The sequence below is a fragment of the Hyla sarda genome, chromosome 2, assembly GCF_029499605.1.
Source record: "Hyla sarda isolate aHylSar1 chromosome 2, aHylSar1.hap1, whole genome shotgun sequence".
Classification (NCBI taxonomy): Eukaryota; Metazoa; Chordata; class Amphibia; order Anura; family Hylidae; genus Hyla; species Hyla sarda.
Genome location: NC_079190.1, coordinates 335,576,605 through 335,595,527, shown reverse-complemented (window position 1 = coordinate 335,595,527; position 18,923 = coordinate 335,576,605). Strand labels below are relative to the sequence as shown.

Below are 18,923 nucleotides of genomic sequence, written 5' to 3'. Positions count from 1 at the left end.
AGCGTCTTGATGTGGCAGCAGGGTCGGGAGACCATATGGCGTCACAATTGAAGAGATTAAAGAGATTTTTTTTAAGTAATTTTTATTTATTTTACCTTATTTTCCGGAGTATAAGATGACTTTTTAACCCGGTAAAATTTTCTCAGAAGTCGGGGGTTGTCTCATACGCCGGGTGCTGCAGTCGGCCGGGACACCCGGGTATGGATTATCCATACCCCGGGCGTCCCGGACGAGATTAATTTCCCCTGTAACATTAGGGAAATCCCTGTGTCCCGAAAAATCTTTTTTAACTTTAAAAACTCAGGGGCCGCCGGGAGGTAGCGCACACAGGGAACTATGCTGACAACCTAATTAAGGGGGAACAATGGTAAGGTACCGTACATTGCTGTAGAGGGGTAGTCTTATACTATGTCAGCATAGTTATGCTGACAACCTAGTGTGGGGGAACAATGGTAAGGTACCGTACATTGCTGTAGAGGGGTAGTCTTATACGGTGAGTATATTCCAAACTCTATATTTTAGCTGTAAAAGTTGGGGGTAGTCTTATACGCCCAGTCGTCTTATACACTGGAAAATACTGTACTTTGAATTCATTTAAATTTTTTAAAATCTTTTATTGAGGACCAATTCAGGTTAGCATCGAGCTGGCGGTCCGCCGCGAGGCGAGCTACCACCTGTTCCAGCCCCTGCCCCTCAGCGGACTGTCTTACTCTGTGTGGAACTGCAAATGTTTCATTTAGTCAGTTATGGTTCATTGTTATCGATTGCTATCGCTCCAACCTGTTTCATTGGATTCTTGTGGCAATTCTACAGGTAATATATGACGACGACCATGGGGCCTCAGTCTTGAAAAGATTACATAGATTTTTTTAAATTTAAAGAGAAGATTTTGAATAGATTCACAAGTTTAACGTCCTGGGAGCCCGAAGCGTTTACTTTCAACTAATACTGTATGACCACAAAACCCAATATAGCAAGGAGTCACATGGCGGTACAATGACAGAGCTTAGAGATGTCAGCAGCCCGATGCGACCATAGGGCCCCACAATTGAAAAGATTAAAGATATTTTGTAAAATTTAAATTTAAAATAGATTAAGATGAAGTTTAATTTAACGTGCCTGCAGCATGAGGAGCCCACATGGCCATGGTGTGTCTGGGTCCTCTGTCTCGTCTTCCTCATCACCCTGTAGCTCCACAACCTGATCCTGCTCCTCCTCTCCTGTCCGATGTCTAAAAAAAAAAAAAAAACACCCATTTCGCAAAACCTTGCCTGTGCTACACTGTCCCCATCCCCCTCCTCCTCCAGTTCAGCCCCCACAGGGCTCATGTGGCCTTGGGATGTAGGCGCCACGTCTCCAGGGCCCTGACCAGCCATCGTTTCCAACACATGTTGTAGGATATGAAGTAGTGGAATGACGTTCATCCCGTAATCCGGGCAACTGACTAATAATGTGGCTTTCTCAAAGGGCTTGAGCTAACGGCAGGTGTCGCATATGAGCTGCCACTGGTGGACATTGAAATTAGATCATCAAGAAATCTGTGATGGCTTTTCTCTGTTCGTATAGTTGGTCCAAAATATGGAGGGTGGAATTCCAATGCCATTCTGACACTGCAGCTCAAGGAGGGTGTGCTTTGTGGTGTACAAGTGGCTGAAGTGCATGCAAAGTTTCCTTCCCATTGTTAGGATGTCTTGCAGATGGGGGGGGGGGGAGGGGAACACTTCAGGAATCGCTTGAAAACCAGATTCAACATTTGCAGGGCGCATGACTCAGGCTTCCTTGACGCAGCACAGACAAGATGTTCTTCCCGTTGTCAGTCACCATGGTTCCCATTTGCAGTTTTCGTGGAGTAAGCCATCATTCGATTTCTTGATGAATCATTTTTAGCAGTTCCTCCCCTGTGTGACTCCGTTCGCCAAGGCAAACCATGTGAAGAATAGCGCGACACTGCCGTTCCCTGCACACATGGTATGCTGAAGGGGCACTGAGACTTGTCCGTGCAGTGGAGGCTGAGGATACGGTGGAGGATGAGGAGGCGGAGTCGCACACTGTCACAGGACCAACGGCCTGAGAGTGTGGAGGAGGAAGCGGCGTGACCTGTCTAAGTTGCTGTTGTGACTGTGCAGAAACCACATTAACCCAGTCGACCGTAAAGGACATGTATTGTCTCTGACCGTAGTTACAGCTCCATACGTCGGCGCTGCTGTGCACTTTGGTACACTTTGGTAGATGGGGTGGTGGGTGTTAATACCAGTACCCGGTGACGAAAGTGGGTGAAAGAAGGAGAACTTGGCATCAGATGTGTGGCATCAGGTGGGTGGCAGGATCAGAATAGCAGTTGAGGTAGGTAGGCAGAAGAAAACGGTCTCTTTTGGCAAAGTGTTGGTGTGCACAAGTGGTAGTGAGGATATGCATTAGCTAAACTTTAATATTTTTTAATCTAACAAAAGGAAAGATGTGCAAAACAGAATGTGTGTCACCTACACCAACGTAGGGAACAATGCATGGTCCATTGTAACAGGTGGGGGTAAAAACTTCCCCTGTGAGGCCTTACTCTCGCCTTATTAATCCCCTTCTTGGCAAGTGTTACTCTCCCTAAAACCGGCGGCCCACACAGGAACCTCTCCCTATTTCCACCTAAAACACTGCCATTTCCCAGGGTTTTTAGTTGGAAATAGGGAGAGGTTCCTGTGTGGGGCCGCCCTTTTTAGAAACACTTGCCAAGAAGGGAATTAATAGTGCGAGAGTAGGGCCTTACAGGGGAAGTTTTTACCCTCACCTGTTACAATGGACTATACGTTGTTCCCTTCCACCTTTTAGAGGTCTTTTCATCACATCAATAGTTGGTGGTGTAGGTGGCACATGGTGTTTTTTGCACACCTTTCCTTTTGTTAGATTTAAAAAATTATTGGGGTCCATACATTTTATCCTAAGAAAATATAAGTTTTAGCTAATACATATCCTCAATACTTACTTGTGGTCTAATGCAGAGGAATTTCTGTAACTGGGGACCAGCACTTTAATTATGTTTTGCAGTATCCATGGCAGCACAATGTGAAAGCCTGGAGGTGGTAGCATCAGCATGAGGAGACCATACGACGGCACAATGACAGAGCCTGAAGGTGGAAGCATCAGCATGAGGAGACCATATGTCGGCACAATGACAGAGCCTGGAAGTGCCAGCAGCAGCATGAGGGCCATGCCAACTGAAGGTTTAATCTGAGGAACCCACCGACTGTTGACTGGGGGTGTCGGATGTCATTTGAGATGAAGTGGATCACCGAGTGAACCAATCAATCACAGCTGCTGGGTTGCTGGTCGAGATATGACTACTAGCTGACACCGGGAGCTCAGACCTCTTCCTGCGATTCCTGCTGCCACACGCCCCTACTCTACTGCGACCTCCGCCTGATGAATTTAGGCCTCTGCCACTCCTCTGTGCATGTCCTGGCACTTCTCTGCCAGAAATACTTATACACCAGCTGAGTGCGTATATGTTATACTTATGAGAGGAGGACAATGCGCTCCACTATGCTTAAAACTGTATTAGACTACAGAAACAAGGGTGTAGCTTTGTCTGGTCTTTCACAGTAACTATGCCCAAATTAGTTTTTCAGGAAAAAAAAAAACCTACACCACGTAGGTGTACGTACAGTTTAAACTTATGAGAGGAGGACTATGCACTCCACTACAAACTGTATAAGGCTACAAAAACAAGTGTGTAGCTTTGGCTGGCCTTTCACAGTAACTAAGCCCAAATTAGTTTTTCAGGACAACAAATGTACATCACATAGGTGTACCTACAGTTTACACTTATGAGAGCTAAACAATACGCTCCGCTTAAAACGGTATAAGGTTACAGAAACAATGGTGTAGCTTTGGCTGGCCTTTCACAGTAACTAGGCCAAAATTGGTTTTTCAGGAAGAAGAAAAAAAAACCTATACCACATAGGTGTACGTACAGTTTAAACTTATGAGAGGAGGACTATGCGCTCCACTACAAACTGTATAAGGCTACAGAAACAAGCGTGTAGCTTTGGCTGGTCTTTCACAGTAACTAGGCCAAAATTAGTTTTTCAGGAAGATAAAAATGTACACCACGTAGGACAATAAGCTCCGCTACGCAACCTGTATTAGGCACTGTAATCAGGTGACTATGGCTTTTATTGCTGACCCTAACTAGCCCCTGTTAGGCTGCTTTCACACTATAAAAAAAAAACTTCTGTTATGAACACCTGTTGGAAAATCGGCTGTTATACGGCCGGTACAAAATCACTAATGGCCGTTAGAAAATTACATTATAGTCTATGGGATTTTTCTAACAGCTGTTTTAACCCATTTTCGTCCATTATTAATAACGGCCATTATTTTGTGTCAGGCGATAGCAACGGGAGAATTAGTGCATGGACTATTTCTCCCGTTCATTTGCCCTTCACAAAAAAATGGAAATAATGGGCGATAACGGGTTTACCCCTTAAGGACTCAGGGTTTTTCAGTTTTTGCACTTTCGTTTTTTCCTCCTTACCTTTTGAAAATCATAACCCTTTCAATTTTCCACCTAAAAATCCATATTATGGCTTATTTTTTGCGTCGCCAATTCTACTTTGCAGTGACAGTCATTTTACCCAAAAAATGCACGGCAAAACGGAAAAAAAAATCATTGTGCGACAAAATCGAAGAAAAAACGTCATTTTGTAACTTTTGGGGGCTTCCGTAAAAATTACACCTTATCATTATTCTGTAGGTCCATACGGTTAAAATGATACCCTACTTATATAGGTTTGATTTTGTCGCACTTCTGGAAAAAATCATAACTGCATGCAGGAAAATTTATACGTTTAAAAATTTCATCTTCTGACCCCTATAACTTTTTTATTTTTCCACGTACAGGGAGGTATGAGGGCTCATTTTTTGCGCCGTAATCTGAAGTTTTTATCTGTATGATTTTTGTTTTGATCAGACTTTTTGACCAAAAATGCGCTTTTTTTGACTTTGGAATTTTTTTGCGCGTAAGCCATTGACCGTGCGGTTTAATTAATGATATATTTTTATAGTTCGGACATTTACGCACGCGGCGATACCACATATGTTTATTTATTTTTTTTTTTTTACACTTTAATTTTTTTTATGGGAAAAGGGGGGGTGATTCAAACTTTTATTAGGGAAGGGGTTAAATGACCTTTATTAACACTTTTTTTTACTTTTTTTTTTTTGCTGTGTTATAGCTCCCATAGGGACCTATAACACTGCACACACTGATCTTTTACACAGATCACAGGCGTGTATTAACACGCCTGTGATCAGTGTTATCGGCGCTTGACTGCTCCTGCCTGGATCTCAGGCACGGAGCAGTCATTCGCCGATTGGACACCGAGGAGGCAGGTAAGGGCCCTCCCGGTGTCCTGCAAGCTGTTCGGGACGCCGCGATTTCACCGCGGTGGTCCCGAACAGCCCGACTGAGCAGCCGGGTCACTTTCACTTTAGAAGCGGCGGTCAGCTTTGACCGCCGCTTCTAAAGGGTTAATACCGCACATCGCCGCGATCGGCGATGTGTGGTATTAGCCGCGGGTCCCGGCCGTTGATGAGCGCCGGGACCGACGCGATATGATGCTTCATATCGTGGGAGCCGGCGCAGGACGTAAATATACGTCCTGCGTCGTTAAGGGGTTAAAAGGGCTATTAGAAAAATCCCATAGACTATAATGGGATTTTCTAACGGCCGTTAGTGATTTTGTACCGGCCGTATAACAGCCGATTTCCTAACAGGCGTTCATAATGGAAGTTGTTTTATAGTGTGAAAGCAGCCTTAGCTGGCTGCTGATAGGGGTAGCTGGCTGCTGATAGGCTGCATGCTACATGTGATTTAGGGTCATTCCGCCTACCCTTATTCCTGCCTTCCCAGAGTTCCTTGCCCCATGTCCTCACATGTGGAACCACCATTTTAGATGCCCTGGAGCCTGGACCGCACTAAATGGAGTTTAATAAAGCGATTTGTGCGATCAAATTGTGGCGATATTTGGATTCGTAGCAAAGCGAATTTCTCCTGAAATTCGTAATGAATTCGGATTCGTCAGATTCGAGTGAGAGAGAGAGTGAGTGAGAGAGTGAACAGGAAAGAGACAGCTGACAATAGCACGGCAGGTGTCACTGCTGACATGTACAGTAACTGCTTCACTTCCTGATCACACCAGTTACAAGATGACGGATCAGTGTGACCACCACCTCAGGGTTATTGGCCACACACAACATACATATTGCTGACACTTGAGAGGATACAACCGCTTTTGAAATGTATTAGTTTTATTGGGTGGGGGCCTGACACATTGTACTTGCCTTCTGATTTGTTGGCATCATGGTATATAAAGGGGTACTCCAGTGGAAAAATTATTTTTTAAATCAACTGGTGCCACAAAGTTAAGCAGATTTGTACATTACTTCTACTTAAAAATCTTAATCCTTCCAGTACTTGTCAGCTGCTGTATGTGACAGAGGACCGCAGTGCTCTCTGATGACACCTCTGTCGAGGTCAGGAACTGTCCAGAGCAGTATAGGTTTGCTATGGGGATTTTCTCCTGCTCTGGACAGTGGTGTCAGCAGAGAGCACTGTGGTCAAACAAAAAAGACATTCAAAAAGAAAAGAACTTCATGGGAGATTTATCAAAACCTTTGCAAAGGAAAAGTTGCCCAGTTGCCCAGAACAACCAATCAGATCGCTTCTTTCATTTTGCAGAGGCCTTATTAAAAATGAAAGAAGTGATCTGATTGGTTGCTATGGGCAACTTTTCCTCTGGACAGGTTTTGATACATCTCCCCCTTCCTGTGTAGTATACAGTAGCTGATAAGTACTGGAAGGATTAAGATTTTAAATAGAAGCTAAAACAGTGTTTACATTTCTGGCACCAGTTGATTTTAAAAAAATAAAATAAAATTCCACTGGAGTACCCCTTTAAAGCCCCATTCACATAGCAGAATTTCCAGGTGGAATTCGGCAGAAAACTGTGCCAGGGAAATGTCATTGCTTACAATGGATGTGCTGCACTGGCAGCCTCCGCAGAGAGAACTGACATGTCTATTATAACAAATAAATCGACTAGGCAACTGTTTCCCTAATCCTAGATTAACCCTTCAATGCTTTACAGTAGTGTCCCCCAAACTATGACAAAACTACAACTCCCAGCATATCTGGACCGCAGGCTGTCTGCACATGATGGGAGTTGTAGTTTTACAATAGCTGGAGAGTCAGGAGTTGGGGATGCATAACTATAACTCCCAGCATCCCCAGGCAGCCTTCAGCTCTCCGAACATGCTGTGAGTTGTAGTTTTGCCACAGCTGGAGGCACCCTGGTTGGGGAACACTGCTACAAAGTAATGATGAATAAGCCATCACTTCCCAGAAGAGACATTATACTGTTGCATCTTTAGGTTCACCGCATCTACTTTACAGAAGTTTTCTTTGCTAGCAAATCGATGTGATCCCTGCTACAGTCCATGCGAGGCGCGGACAGGAAGGGGTTAAGGTACCTTAATTGACGCCGCTGCCCCAGCCGCACTTCCGCCCTCACTCCGGCCTCGTTCGCAGTTTGAATCTCCCGCTCGTGTCCCCGCCCACCTATTAGCCTCCACTGCCCACTCACGCTACCTGTCAATCAACCGCATCCTCGCGACCAATCCCTCCCCGTCCCAGTGATAGGCAGCCACAGAGTCCGCGCCTACCATTGTGGCCTTGACTTACCATTGGTATAGACACTTGACAGTCAAATCCCATAGGCCACGTCCCCATCCCTCGAGCGACACACCTTTTTTTTTTTTTCAATGACCCTTGTCCACGCCCCTTTAGTTAGAAGTGCTCAGGGATTGGTTAACGCGCTCGCTCTCTGGGCACGCCTCCAAAAAACATTCCATTGGTTTTCCCGACTGTCTGTCTGCGCCCTGGCACATCCCCATTAGTCCAGAAGCCTGGAGTGGGCGGGGCTTGGGTGTTCCACTGGGAATTGTAGTTGCAAAAGGAGATCCTTGCCTGCTCTTTTCATGCACTGAACGGGATGTGAGGGAGGATGAAGAGATTGCATTGTGGATATAGGAAAAGTCAGCATTAGCAACAGTACAGAGGTAACCTGGGGGGGATGGGCTGCCTCACTCACAACAATGGGGGTGCAGGGATTTAGTGGGGTGTGTCAGGCTCCCTTGTGTGCCGTGCAGCACATCATGTGTGGGAATGTGTGCACGGGGTGGGGGCTCACAGGGGAGAAGACACTGGGGCATAGGGATGCCTGGCCCTGCTCATCCTGTTGCATGTGCATTAGACTCCTAGGCTTCTAATATCCATGGTCAGTGGTGAAGGAGAACAAAAGATCTGATGTTGTGTGGGATCCCTGGCTGATCCCTGATCGTGCTGATCTGTGTGTACAGGCAAGGAGATTCCAGCCTGGGAGCAACAGTCAGGCACATGCATTCATTAGGCCAGCTCCTCACATTACTAGAGCTATTAACCCCCTGTAGTCACCTCTGGATTCAGCTGGCTATGGATGTGATGACTGATTCATGACTGCATATCAGGTACGGATTTTCATTGAGTACTAGTGATGACTGACATGTCCCTATTGATGATCAGGCACTGATCCTTGATCGATCATTATTGATGATCATACACTGATAATTGATCCTTATTGATGATCATACACTGATCCTTGATCGATCCTTATTGATGATCAGGCACTGATCCTTGATCGATCCTTATTGATGATCATACACTGATAATTGATCCTTATTGATGATCATACACTGATCCTTGATCGATCCTTATTGATGATCATACACTGATCCTTGATTGATCCTTATTGATGATCAGGCACTGATCCTTGATTGATCCTTATTGATGATCATGCACTGATCCTTGATTTATCCTTATTGATGATCATACACTGAGCCTTGATTGATCCTTATTGATGATCATACACTGATCCTTGTTCAATCCTTATGATCATACACTGATCCTTGTTCGATCCTTATGATCGTACACTGATCCTTGATCGATCCTTATTGATGATCATACACTGATCCTTGATTGATCATACACTGATCATTGATCCTTATTGATGATCATACACTGATCCTTGATCAATCCTTATTGATGATCATACACTGATCATTGATCCTTATTGATGATCATACACTGATCATTGATCCTTACTGATAATCAGTTATTGATCATTGACTGCTCCTTATTGACGATTGCAAGTTGATCATTGATTGTTAACATGGACCAATAGATGATCAATATCTGATCAGCAATAAGAACCTTTGTGATCATTAATCAGGACCAATCGATGATCAAGGTTAATAAGGACCATTGATTGCTCGTGGGTTAGTGGTTTTGTCCTTATGGGAGTCACCCACATCCACAGGCAGCCTCCCTGCTCTCTCCTTCCTATCTAATCGCTTGTGCGATAACAAATTCTCTGCTTTGTTGCAAATCCTCCAATCCAATTTCCTGTGCCCCTATCTGGTCCCTGTGATGTGTAAAATGATGGAGGCCTTTTCCTTCCTGGCTGACCCTACCTTCCCCTTTCCTCTTACTTTCTGCCAGTTCTTCTTTCTCTCTAAAGTTTTTCATATTTTTTTCTCTCCTTTTTTTCTCCTGCTGCTTTTAATGCTAACCTTGGCTGGTAATACCCGTCACGCCATCCCATTCTGAGGGTCACAAAGCTGCTTCTGCCCATCTCCCTTCCTGCCTTGATGTGCCAGATCAGACAAAATAGGATATTTTTTTTTAAATGACTTATTTTTTTGGTATTGTTCTCTATAGCGGCGCTATAACTACAACTTCCAGCATGCCCGGACAGCCTTTGGCTGTCCGGGCATGCTGGGAGTTGTAGTTATAGCGCCGCTTGCTGTGTGACCGTCCTCAGGCTCTGCATACATTTATTCATTGACATGCTCGGCATTACAGAGAGGGAATGCACATAGATCTCATTGAAGACAATGCAGATGATAATATAGTCAAGTCTAGGGGGAGCTGAATTCTATTCCGGGGCTTTGTGTACAATCTTTGGCTACAATTTAGCTTTGTTTGCTAGATATTTTTATTTGTTTTGAAAAGATATAAAAAATAGCAGCTTATCCCAAAGGCCACATATGTTTATCTTGTCACCTATATGTCATTGTGGCAACATTTCCTATAGCCATCTAGAAGTGTTACAGAATTCACTTTTACTACTCTTTTTTTTTTTTTTTTTTAATCTAGTGCCCTGTTGCATTTCCAGCCCTGAAAAGACCCCCTCCCCTCCCCCCCTGACTCCCTGCCTGTGTGAGATCATTGGTGGAGGTGAAGAGAACCATGCAGTTAATTTGGGGAAGTACTTAGCACTCTGTACTGTTAATGTCTGCGATCAGGAGAGAACTGCAGGAGCCAAGGCTGCCGCTGCCTGGGATTTGGTGCAGGGAATAAGGACAAGGCTGCCGCTGCCTGGGATTTGGTGCAGGGAATAAGGACAAGGCTGCTGCTGCTTGGGATTTGGTGCAGGGAATAAGGACAAGGCTGCTGCTGCTTGGGATTTGGTGCAGGGAATAAGGGCAAGGCTGCTGCTGCATCAACCATTTAGCTGCATGTTATCTGAAGGACCCAGTTCTTCCCTTGTCCCTTTCAGATCCAGCTTCCAGTCCCGTCACCTCTCCATGGACTGACAAACCAACGGATTCTACTGAAACCACATTGATCGGAATCTGCAAGATCTCCTCTTCAAAGCACGGATTTTAGCAGCCCAGCCAGACAACATGACATCGCCAGCAAAATTCAAAAAGGATAAAGAGATCATTGCGGAGTATGACACCCAAGTCAAAGGTATAGCATTGATCGTGTGTTTCATTTCATTCTCTGCTGAGCTGGACGCTTATGGGGTGGATCAGGAATCTGGTGTGTTTCTGATTTAAAGAGCAGTGTAGGATGGGGAATTGCTGAATATTTTTTCTGAAGGGCAGGGCTGTGTTATGTTAGCAGGGCCTGAATGTTTCAAGAAATTTTTAGGCAATAAGTAATTTTCAGGAGCTATTAACCCCTTCCCTCGGGCAGAGATTTACTGATCTGTTTTGCAATTCATCTTGTGACTATGCTGATGGCCTTCTACGTATTCTGCATAATGCAGTGTGTGGAGCCTATTGTGACGTTAACCCTTTTTCAGCTGTCATTCAAGAATACAGTTTTGCTGGTACTTGGGATATTATGATGTTGTTTCTTGGTTTCAACTGTAGTTCTGTATACATTTCATTACCTGGCACCTAAGGTTACCTGTATTGTGGTATAAAGGGTAACGTTGTGGTCAGAGCTATTGAAGAGCTGTCAAGAATATTGATTATCAATGATTTGTTTGAATTTCAATTTTTATATTTTATGTTTATTAAAGTCTATAATTGTAATGCAGGCCTAATGCATTGTAGTATGTACCAATGACTCTCAGTCACAGCATATCATTATGGATACTAATGAAATATTTGGTTCTGACCCAACCATTGGTGACTGCTTCCTGCATGTGGTCATCTTCCTTGACAGGACGTAAGAGATTAAACTGATCTCCACATTGTCAGATCATCTTATCTTCGTACTTGTATGACCGTATTTCACCAGATTGTTCTCGGATCTCCTTTAGTTATGTGAACCCTTGTAGATACATTTACCGCTATTGTGCATTTGTGGCCACCAAGAGTGCTCTGCTATGAGATACATTCGCGTTCTGGTAAATCATTCCAAGTCCATGATCAGATAATATTATGGGTTCAGTAGATTAAGGTTTTTCTTTTATATAATGACAAGTTATATAGTTTTCCATTTTACCTTCTGTGTCGGTTCATTGTGCGTTCCTTGTAGAAACCTTCAGTGTTTTCTTCAGAAGATCACCTGACCTGGTCATGTGATGGACACAAAGTTGTACAACTATTTAGGCCCCATTCAACCATCTCATTTGGTAGTATTTACAAGCTTTTGACTCCCAGCCTTTTCTCTTCTCCCTCTATGTGCACTGATATAAGTTCCATAGTGATGCCTTTTCAGATGACCACAATGACCAATAGCTGGCTTAACTGACCAATGACTTCCATCTCTACTTCAGCCCAGTGATTGGGTGGTATGGTCACCTGATGTTTTTTGATATTTGCAAACCTGAGAAAACCAGAAATTTGCAGCTGTGGGTGCCTTTAAGCTATAACACATCCGGTTCTTAGAGCATGCTTAAAGGGGTTCTCCGGTGGAAAACATTTATTTATTTATTTTTTTAAATCAACTGGTGCCAGAAAGTTAAACCGATTTGTAAATGACTTCTATTAAAAAATCTTTACCCTTCCAGTACTTTTTAGCAGCTGTATGCTACAGAGGACATTCTTTTCTTTTTGAATTTCTTTTTTGTCTTGTCCACAGTGCTCTCTGCTGACACCTGATGCCCGTATCAGTAACTGTCCAGAGCAGCATAGGTTTGCAATAGGGATTTTCTCCTGCTCTGGACAGTACCTGATATGGGCAGTACCCCGGAGTACCCCTTTAAATGGAACCTGTCATTACTTTCATGCTGCCATAACCACAAGTCGGGACAGTCCCTGTTCCGTGTATACCCTACTGGGGTAGCTCTATCACTCATGGCTGGAAGGGTGAGAAAAAACCACCCCAATGACTTGTGGGTAGGGCAGCATGATAATGATGCCATGTTCCCTTAAATAAAAAAAACATTCAAATCTATGTCCTGCCAATCTGTGGTAGTTGTAGATCAATAGGTAAAGGCACACGGCATGTAGATATCGCTATAAAGATACAGATACATTTTTTTTTTTTTTTAAGCGTAGATGTCAGGTGATTCTGTTGCATTAAATCGCTGAATACAATACAGTGGTCCTTCAAGTTATAATATTAATTAACTCCAGGATGACCATTGTGTGTCGAGACCATAACTCTATGGAAACCTGGTAATTGGTTCTGAAGCCCCAAAATTTCACCCAAAATAGGAAAAAGTGAGGATTAAAGAAAAATAAGTAGATAACTAATATAGATAAAGCAAGTCCTTACATATAAAAGTAAGAAAGATCTGCTGGAAGCTTCTTCAGGACAGGTGCTTCTTCAGGGGTCTATACAGTACAACATGTAGTACCTCTCTGTACTGTAGAGAGGTGCTACCAGACAGCCAGTCAGTTATACAGATGTTTTACACATTCTGATTGGTCAGTTCTTCAAGCCATTGACACATTTTACAGATCTGGACTGTCCATAACATTGTGTGTTGAGTCTGGTTTCAAGGGAGAAAGGTCCAGAAAAGACCATTGTATATGGAAGATATTGTAACCTGAGGCCATTGTTAAAAGGATTTCTCCACTGCCTTGCCTTCCGGAGCTCCGCTCGCAGCGCCTGGAAGTTTATTACTCCGAACGCTGTGTGCGGGCTTCCCTGTTCGAGGCCGCCCCCTCTTGACGTCCCGCCCGCCCGCCCCTTCAACGAAAGTCTATGGGAAGGGGGCGTGACCGTTGTCACGCCCCCTTCCCATAGACTTTCGTTGAGGGGGCAGGCGTGACGTCACGAGGGGGCGGCCTCGAACGCGGAAGCCCGCACACAGCGTTCGGAGTAATAAACTTCCGGACGCTGCGAGCGGAGCTCCGGAAGGCAGGGCAGTGGAGAACCCCTTTAATTGGAGAGAAGCTGAGCTTGAGCTCTGTGATATATAGGCTTATAGCTTTTGGATCCGAATTTTTGAATAAAAAGTAAATTCTCACAGGACTCCTAGGAGAGTCTCGCTTTCCCCGCCCTCACCTAGTGATTGACAGCTTCCTTGCTACATGCACTGATAGAGAAGAAGCTGTCGATCACTGTGTGGGTGTGGTGTCTCTAGGAGTCCTGTCAGGATTTACTCAGCTTGTCTCCCCCTTCAGATAAGACAGAATACCTCACCCAACAGGTTTTCATTAATCATATGCAGAACATATGCCAGGAATATTCTAAAATTAAGAAATAAAGCACTTATGCAATACATGGCATGTAGCACAGGCCTTACTATTAGTACTATAGACTTGACCTTTCTCTTTAGTTCTCATTTTACACATTTTCTTTATGAACCATAAACCTTCTTGCTTGTGATGTTTATGATGAAGGCGCATCGGATGGACACATGATGGTTGTCATGGCCACAGAGGTGGAGGCACCTTCTCATTGGTGTCCTGGGAGCCATAGTGCTGTCCAGACTCTGCTGCATCAGTCATTGAGCTATGGATGGGTATTGGTGGTGGTCTTTATTTTCTGCTGTTTTAAGGAGGAGATATTAGGTTTACAACAATACTGTAATAAATTTCAGACAAAGAATCTATGACCGAGATCTGATCGGCTTCAGGTCTAACACTGTTACTTTCAGCCCACCTGCTTGTGCTGCCCCTGTTCTGCACAATTTTCTCCATAATTACCCCCTTAATATGACTCCGTCCCCCTCCCGCCATGTGAAGCAAACTTCAAAGACATTCTCGTTTCCAGAATTTAAGTAGTTTCTTTGTAAGGCTCAGCTGTGCTTTACAGGGTACTCACATTTCCTACTATTCCAGGTCATCCGAAATATGTCTAAATGAAGCAGACAATTGTACACAGTAGGTCTTAGTGCATATGACTTCAAGTATGTGATGGGCTTGGTTCCTAGATGACAACAGAATTAAAGGGGTATTCCGGGCAAAAACATCTTATCCCCTACCCAAAGGATAGGGGATAAGGTGTTTGATCGCAGGGGCCCGCTGTGGAGACCCCCCGCGATCTCTCTGTAGCACCTGCATTCTATGCGGGGACTGCGTCTCTAGTTTCGGAAACCTCTGGGTTTCCGGGACTGGGGACGGGACTTGACGCCACGCCCCCTCCATTCATGTCTATGGGAGGGGGCGTGACGGCCGTCACGCCCCCTCCCATAGACCTGAATGGAGGGGGTGTGGCGTGACGTCCCATCCCCAGTCCCGGAAACCGGGAGGTTTCCGAAACTAGAGATTCAGCACCCGCATAGAATGTGGGTGCCACAGGGAGATCGCGAGGGGTCTCCGCAGCGGGCCCCTGCGATCAAACACCTTATCCCCTATCCAAAAATAAAATATTTTTGCCCGGAATACCCCTTTAAGCTTAGTTATTACTTAAAGCGGGCCTGTGGTCATTTCTAAAAACACTGTTATGGTATGTATCGATTCTTTTAGGGGGGGGGGGGGTGATCACATACCTAAGCTTGTACAGTTGGTGCTTACAGTTGTGTTTGTCAACAGTGCTGAGTGTTTTTGTTTCCCCTATAGAAAGACTTTATTTGTTTTATAGCTTTTAGTTATTTTCTATGTATCGCCATTTAATCGACACGTGTTGCCTATATAATGTATAGAAACTGGGTGAGTCCCTTCTGGCACCAAATGTGTTGGAATAATACTAATACACCCAAGTTAGGATGAATACAGCCGCACCCACAAGCCTGAACACTGCACCCCACTCCGAATGTCTGCAGGGTGAGGTGCGTGCTGGGGTGTGATAAGAATATTCACTATTAGCTTGCCATGTCTATCCTTATTGATGTACTATCGGAGGAATAGACTTGCACAAACCATGTGGAGTGTTCACAGGCAGAATTGTAATGTTTTACCTTCATTTCTTTATATGCTGGCCGATTGCATATCTTTCTATTATTCGGAAATATTCTCCTTTCTCTGGTAAGAGCAGCAGAACATCCCCACAGCTGCATAGCTCTTACCAGTGAAAGTCTTAGAATTAGGCTTTGATTTATTTATCTTGGCAGCCTGCCTAAATGACTGCATCCATTCATTGCCGGCCCCTTCTCTTTCCCCCTTGTGCTCCTTTTTTTTATTTTTTTTCAAGCAATGGTTCCACTGGGATCATTTATAACTCATTCAGTCATACAAGATAGGGTCTCGCTATCTCCACACGAGTCCAACTGAATTAATGCTTTATGCATAGTTTTACTACTGTGTAGGGCGCCAACAATGTCGGTCATGAGCACATACAGTGGCTCGATGCAGCCATATATAATGGACTTTTGGTGGTGATACTCTGCCAAGGTTATCAAATCTGATCATCAATGCAATTGTGTAACTTTGTCATCGAGCTTGAAAAAATAATCACCCTTAAAAACTAGGCCCCATATACATCACCCTTTTGGGGTGCATCACAAGCAAAAAGGTATGCTTATGCATACCATGGTGTACCCATTAAAATAATAGACTGAACATAGTTACTACAGTTGCGTTCAGCTTGTTTTCCAAACCCTTCAAAAGTGTAGTCCACAGACTGACTGTAGTAAGCAGTACAGTACATTCAGTCCATTAAACTCAATGGGCATGCCACCAGTAGGGATGTAAGAAAAAATCAATTCTCGCGATAATCGCGATTTTTTCATTTGCCGATACTGAATCGATTCAAAATATTTTTGAATCGATTCTTTTAGGGATGTGGAATTTTTATCTCCTGACGCCCGGAACAGCATGTCCTGTCCTGGGCATCAGGAGATAAAAGTTCCACATTTGTGGAGCCGGGCAGGCCGGATCTGACACGGCGTCGCTCTGGGTGTATGGAGCGGGCTCCGACTCGTGCCCGCTCCGTACTATGCGACCCCCAGTTGATTTCAGTAGCCGGGGGCCGCCGCTAATAGCCAGCATGCGGCGATCGCCGCGGCTGGCTGTTAAAGGAGTACTCCGGTGCACACTTTTCTCATTTTATCCCGTCCGGGCTGCAAAATAAAATAAAACGCACTTTATCTTACCTGCCAACGAGCCCCCGGAGCTCCGGTACAGGTGTTCAGTCCCCGGGCTGTATTCTTCTTACTTCCTGTTAGCCCGGCACACGGAGCTTCAGCCTATCACTGGCCGCAGCGATGTCCTGCCTCAGCTGGTGATAGGCTGAAGCTCCGTGTGACGTGCCGGGCTAACAGGAAGTAAGAAGAATACAGCCCGGGGACCGAACACCTGTACCAGAGCTCCGCGGGCTCGTTGGCAGGTAAGAGAAAGTGCGTTTTCTTTTATTTTGTAGCCCGGACGGGATAAAATGAGAAAAGTGTGCACCGGAGTACTAGATCGCCGCTGTCAAAGCTGACAGCGGCGTCTATTGGGATCTATGAATGCTCCCAGGTGGGCGATGTATCGGGATATATCGCGATGTATCGTCACCTAGACGGTATCGCGATATATCGGGATATATCGAATCGCCACACTGGTATCGCGATTCGAATCGAATCGCCAAATTCTTGGCGATTCACACCCCTAGCCACCAGTCTACTGCAGTACAGTGGTCCCTCAAGTTACATTGTGGTCCCTCATTGGTTCCAGGATGACCATTGTATGTTGAGACCAGGATGAAAGAAAAATGAGATAACTAATACAGATAAAGCAAATCCTTACAAGTAAGAAAGAGGTACTGGAAGCTGTAAATCACTGTCTATGTAGAAAACAGGAGGTTCTGTAGGGTGCACACACTGGGGAAAATGTATCAAAACTTGTGAAAGGAAAAGTTGACCAGTTTCCTATAGCAACCAATCAGATTGCTTCTTTTATTTTTAAAAGGGCCTCTGAGAAATAACAGAAGTAATATGATTTGTTGTTATGGGTAGCTGGTCAACTTTTTCTCGCAACAGGTTTTGATAAATCTCCCCCAATGTCCTAAAAAAAATGGAGCCTCCCTCACCTGGTGTCCAATGGAGAAGCTAACTCCGGCACAGGTAAAGAGTAGTACAAAAAATGTAGTACCTCCCTGGACTGTAGGGAAGCGCTACCAGACAGCCAGTCAGTGCATGCACTTCAGTAATGTAAGGGGGTTTACCAGTGAAATGCCCATTCTTATTGGTCATTTCTTTCAACCATTGTCATGTTTCATGTGTCATGTATGGAATGTCCGTATCATTGTATGTTGAGTCTTGTTTGAAGTTACAGTGATCCAGTATATACCATTGTATGTTGAAATTATTGACACCTAAGGCCATTGTAAGTTGAGGGATCACTGTATAAGTCAGAATAACTTTATGCCTGCATCCTGACCATACCCTGGGAATATTCCCCCAAAACGTAATGTGAATAGATCTTTATAGTATATGCTGACTATTATTTTTACATTTTTTTTTTTTATAAGGGTAAAAAGGATTACTTAGGATTTACACTGAAGAAAACAGGGTGGATCTCTTTAGTTTCGTCCTATGACTGTCACCTATCCACATGTCCATGGACAGTTGATTAATCTATGAGCACTAGGACCCCTATTAACCTCCAATCCCTCCTTATCTGTAGGATCATGGTCAGCTAGGGGTTTAAATGGAGCGGTGATCGAGCATGCCCACCGCTGCTCTACTCAAACTCTGTGGGACCACAGCAGCACCACTCCATTATATATAATTCTAAGTGTTGGATCGTGGGCCTATAACTCCTAGGACCACCAATCTGGAGAACATGGTTGTGCATATGCATGCCACCGCTCTATTTTTTTGTCAATATGAGTAGTATTTCCAGCTCTCCCATAGACCATGAATAAAACATCAGCACAACATTGAAAACAAAGGCTTGAAGCCCCATTCTTTAGCTCCGCCTGTGATCTGACACTCATGCCCTATCCTGTGTGTTAACACAGAATACCCCTTTTGGGGTAGTCTCATAATTTTCCTCTCTGTCATGATAAGAATGAAAGGTGACACTAGTATATCACACCATTTACTATAGGGGATTTTTACGACTTGCTCTCCATTCCCCTCCTCCCTGCACAATGACCCCTGCACACGTCATGGAGCATACCTGGAAAACATTCCCCTAGAAGTCCTTCAACTTCAGACTACAGGCTCCAATGGTCCACATGATTGCCATAAAGTGTATCTCTGAATTCTGTTAGCAGCAGCTCAGGCAAAATGGCCGCCCCCATAATCATGTATAGAAAGAAGAAAAAAATGTACACTCAC

The 18,923-nt window shown here is 44.4% G+C and overlaps 1 protein-coding gene across 2 annotated transcripts in view; it reads left to right on the top strand.

Annotated features, from left to right (window-relative positions):
- Positions 1-7,964: 7,964 nt before the first annotated feature.
- Positions 7,965-18,923, top strand: part of SRGAP2 (SLIT-ROBO Rho GTPase activating protein 2) — a 136,604-nt gene continuing 125,645 nt past the window's right edge. The window contains exons 1-2 of one of the 2 annotated variants that reach the window (XM_056558009.1): positions 7,965-8,109; positions 10,647-10,840. In XM_056558009.1, the coding sequence (XP_056413984.1) occupies positions 10,774-10,840 (67 nt within the window). In that variant the 5' untranslated portion in view covers positions 7,965-8,109; positions 10,647-10,773. Of the gene's footprint in view, positions 8,110-8,166; positions 8,557-10,646; positions 10,841-18,923 lie in introns of those variants that run through there. The other variant, XM_056558010.1, reaches the window with a different exon arrangement.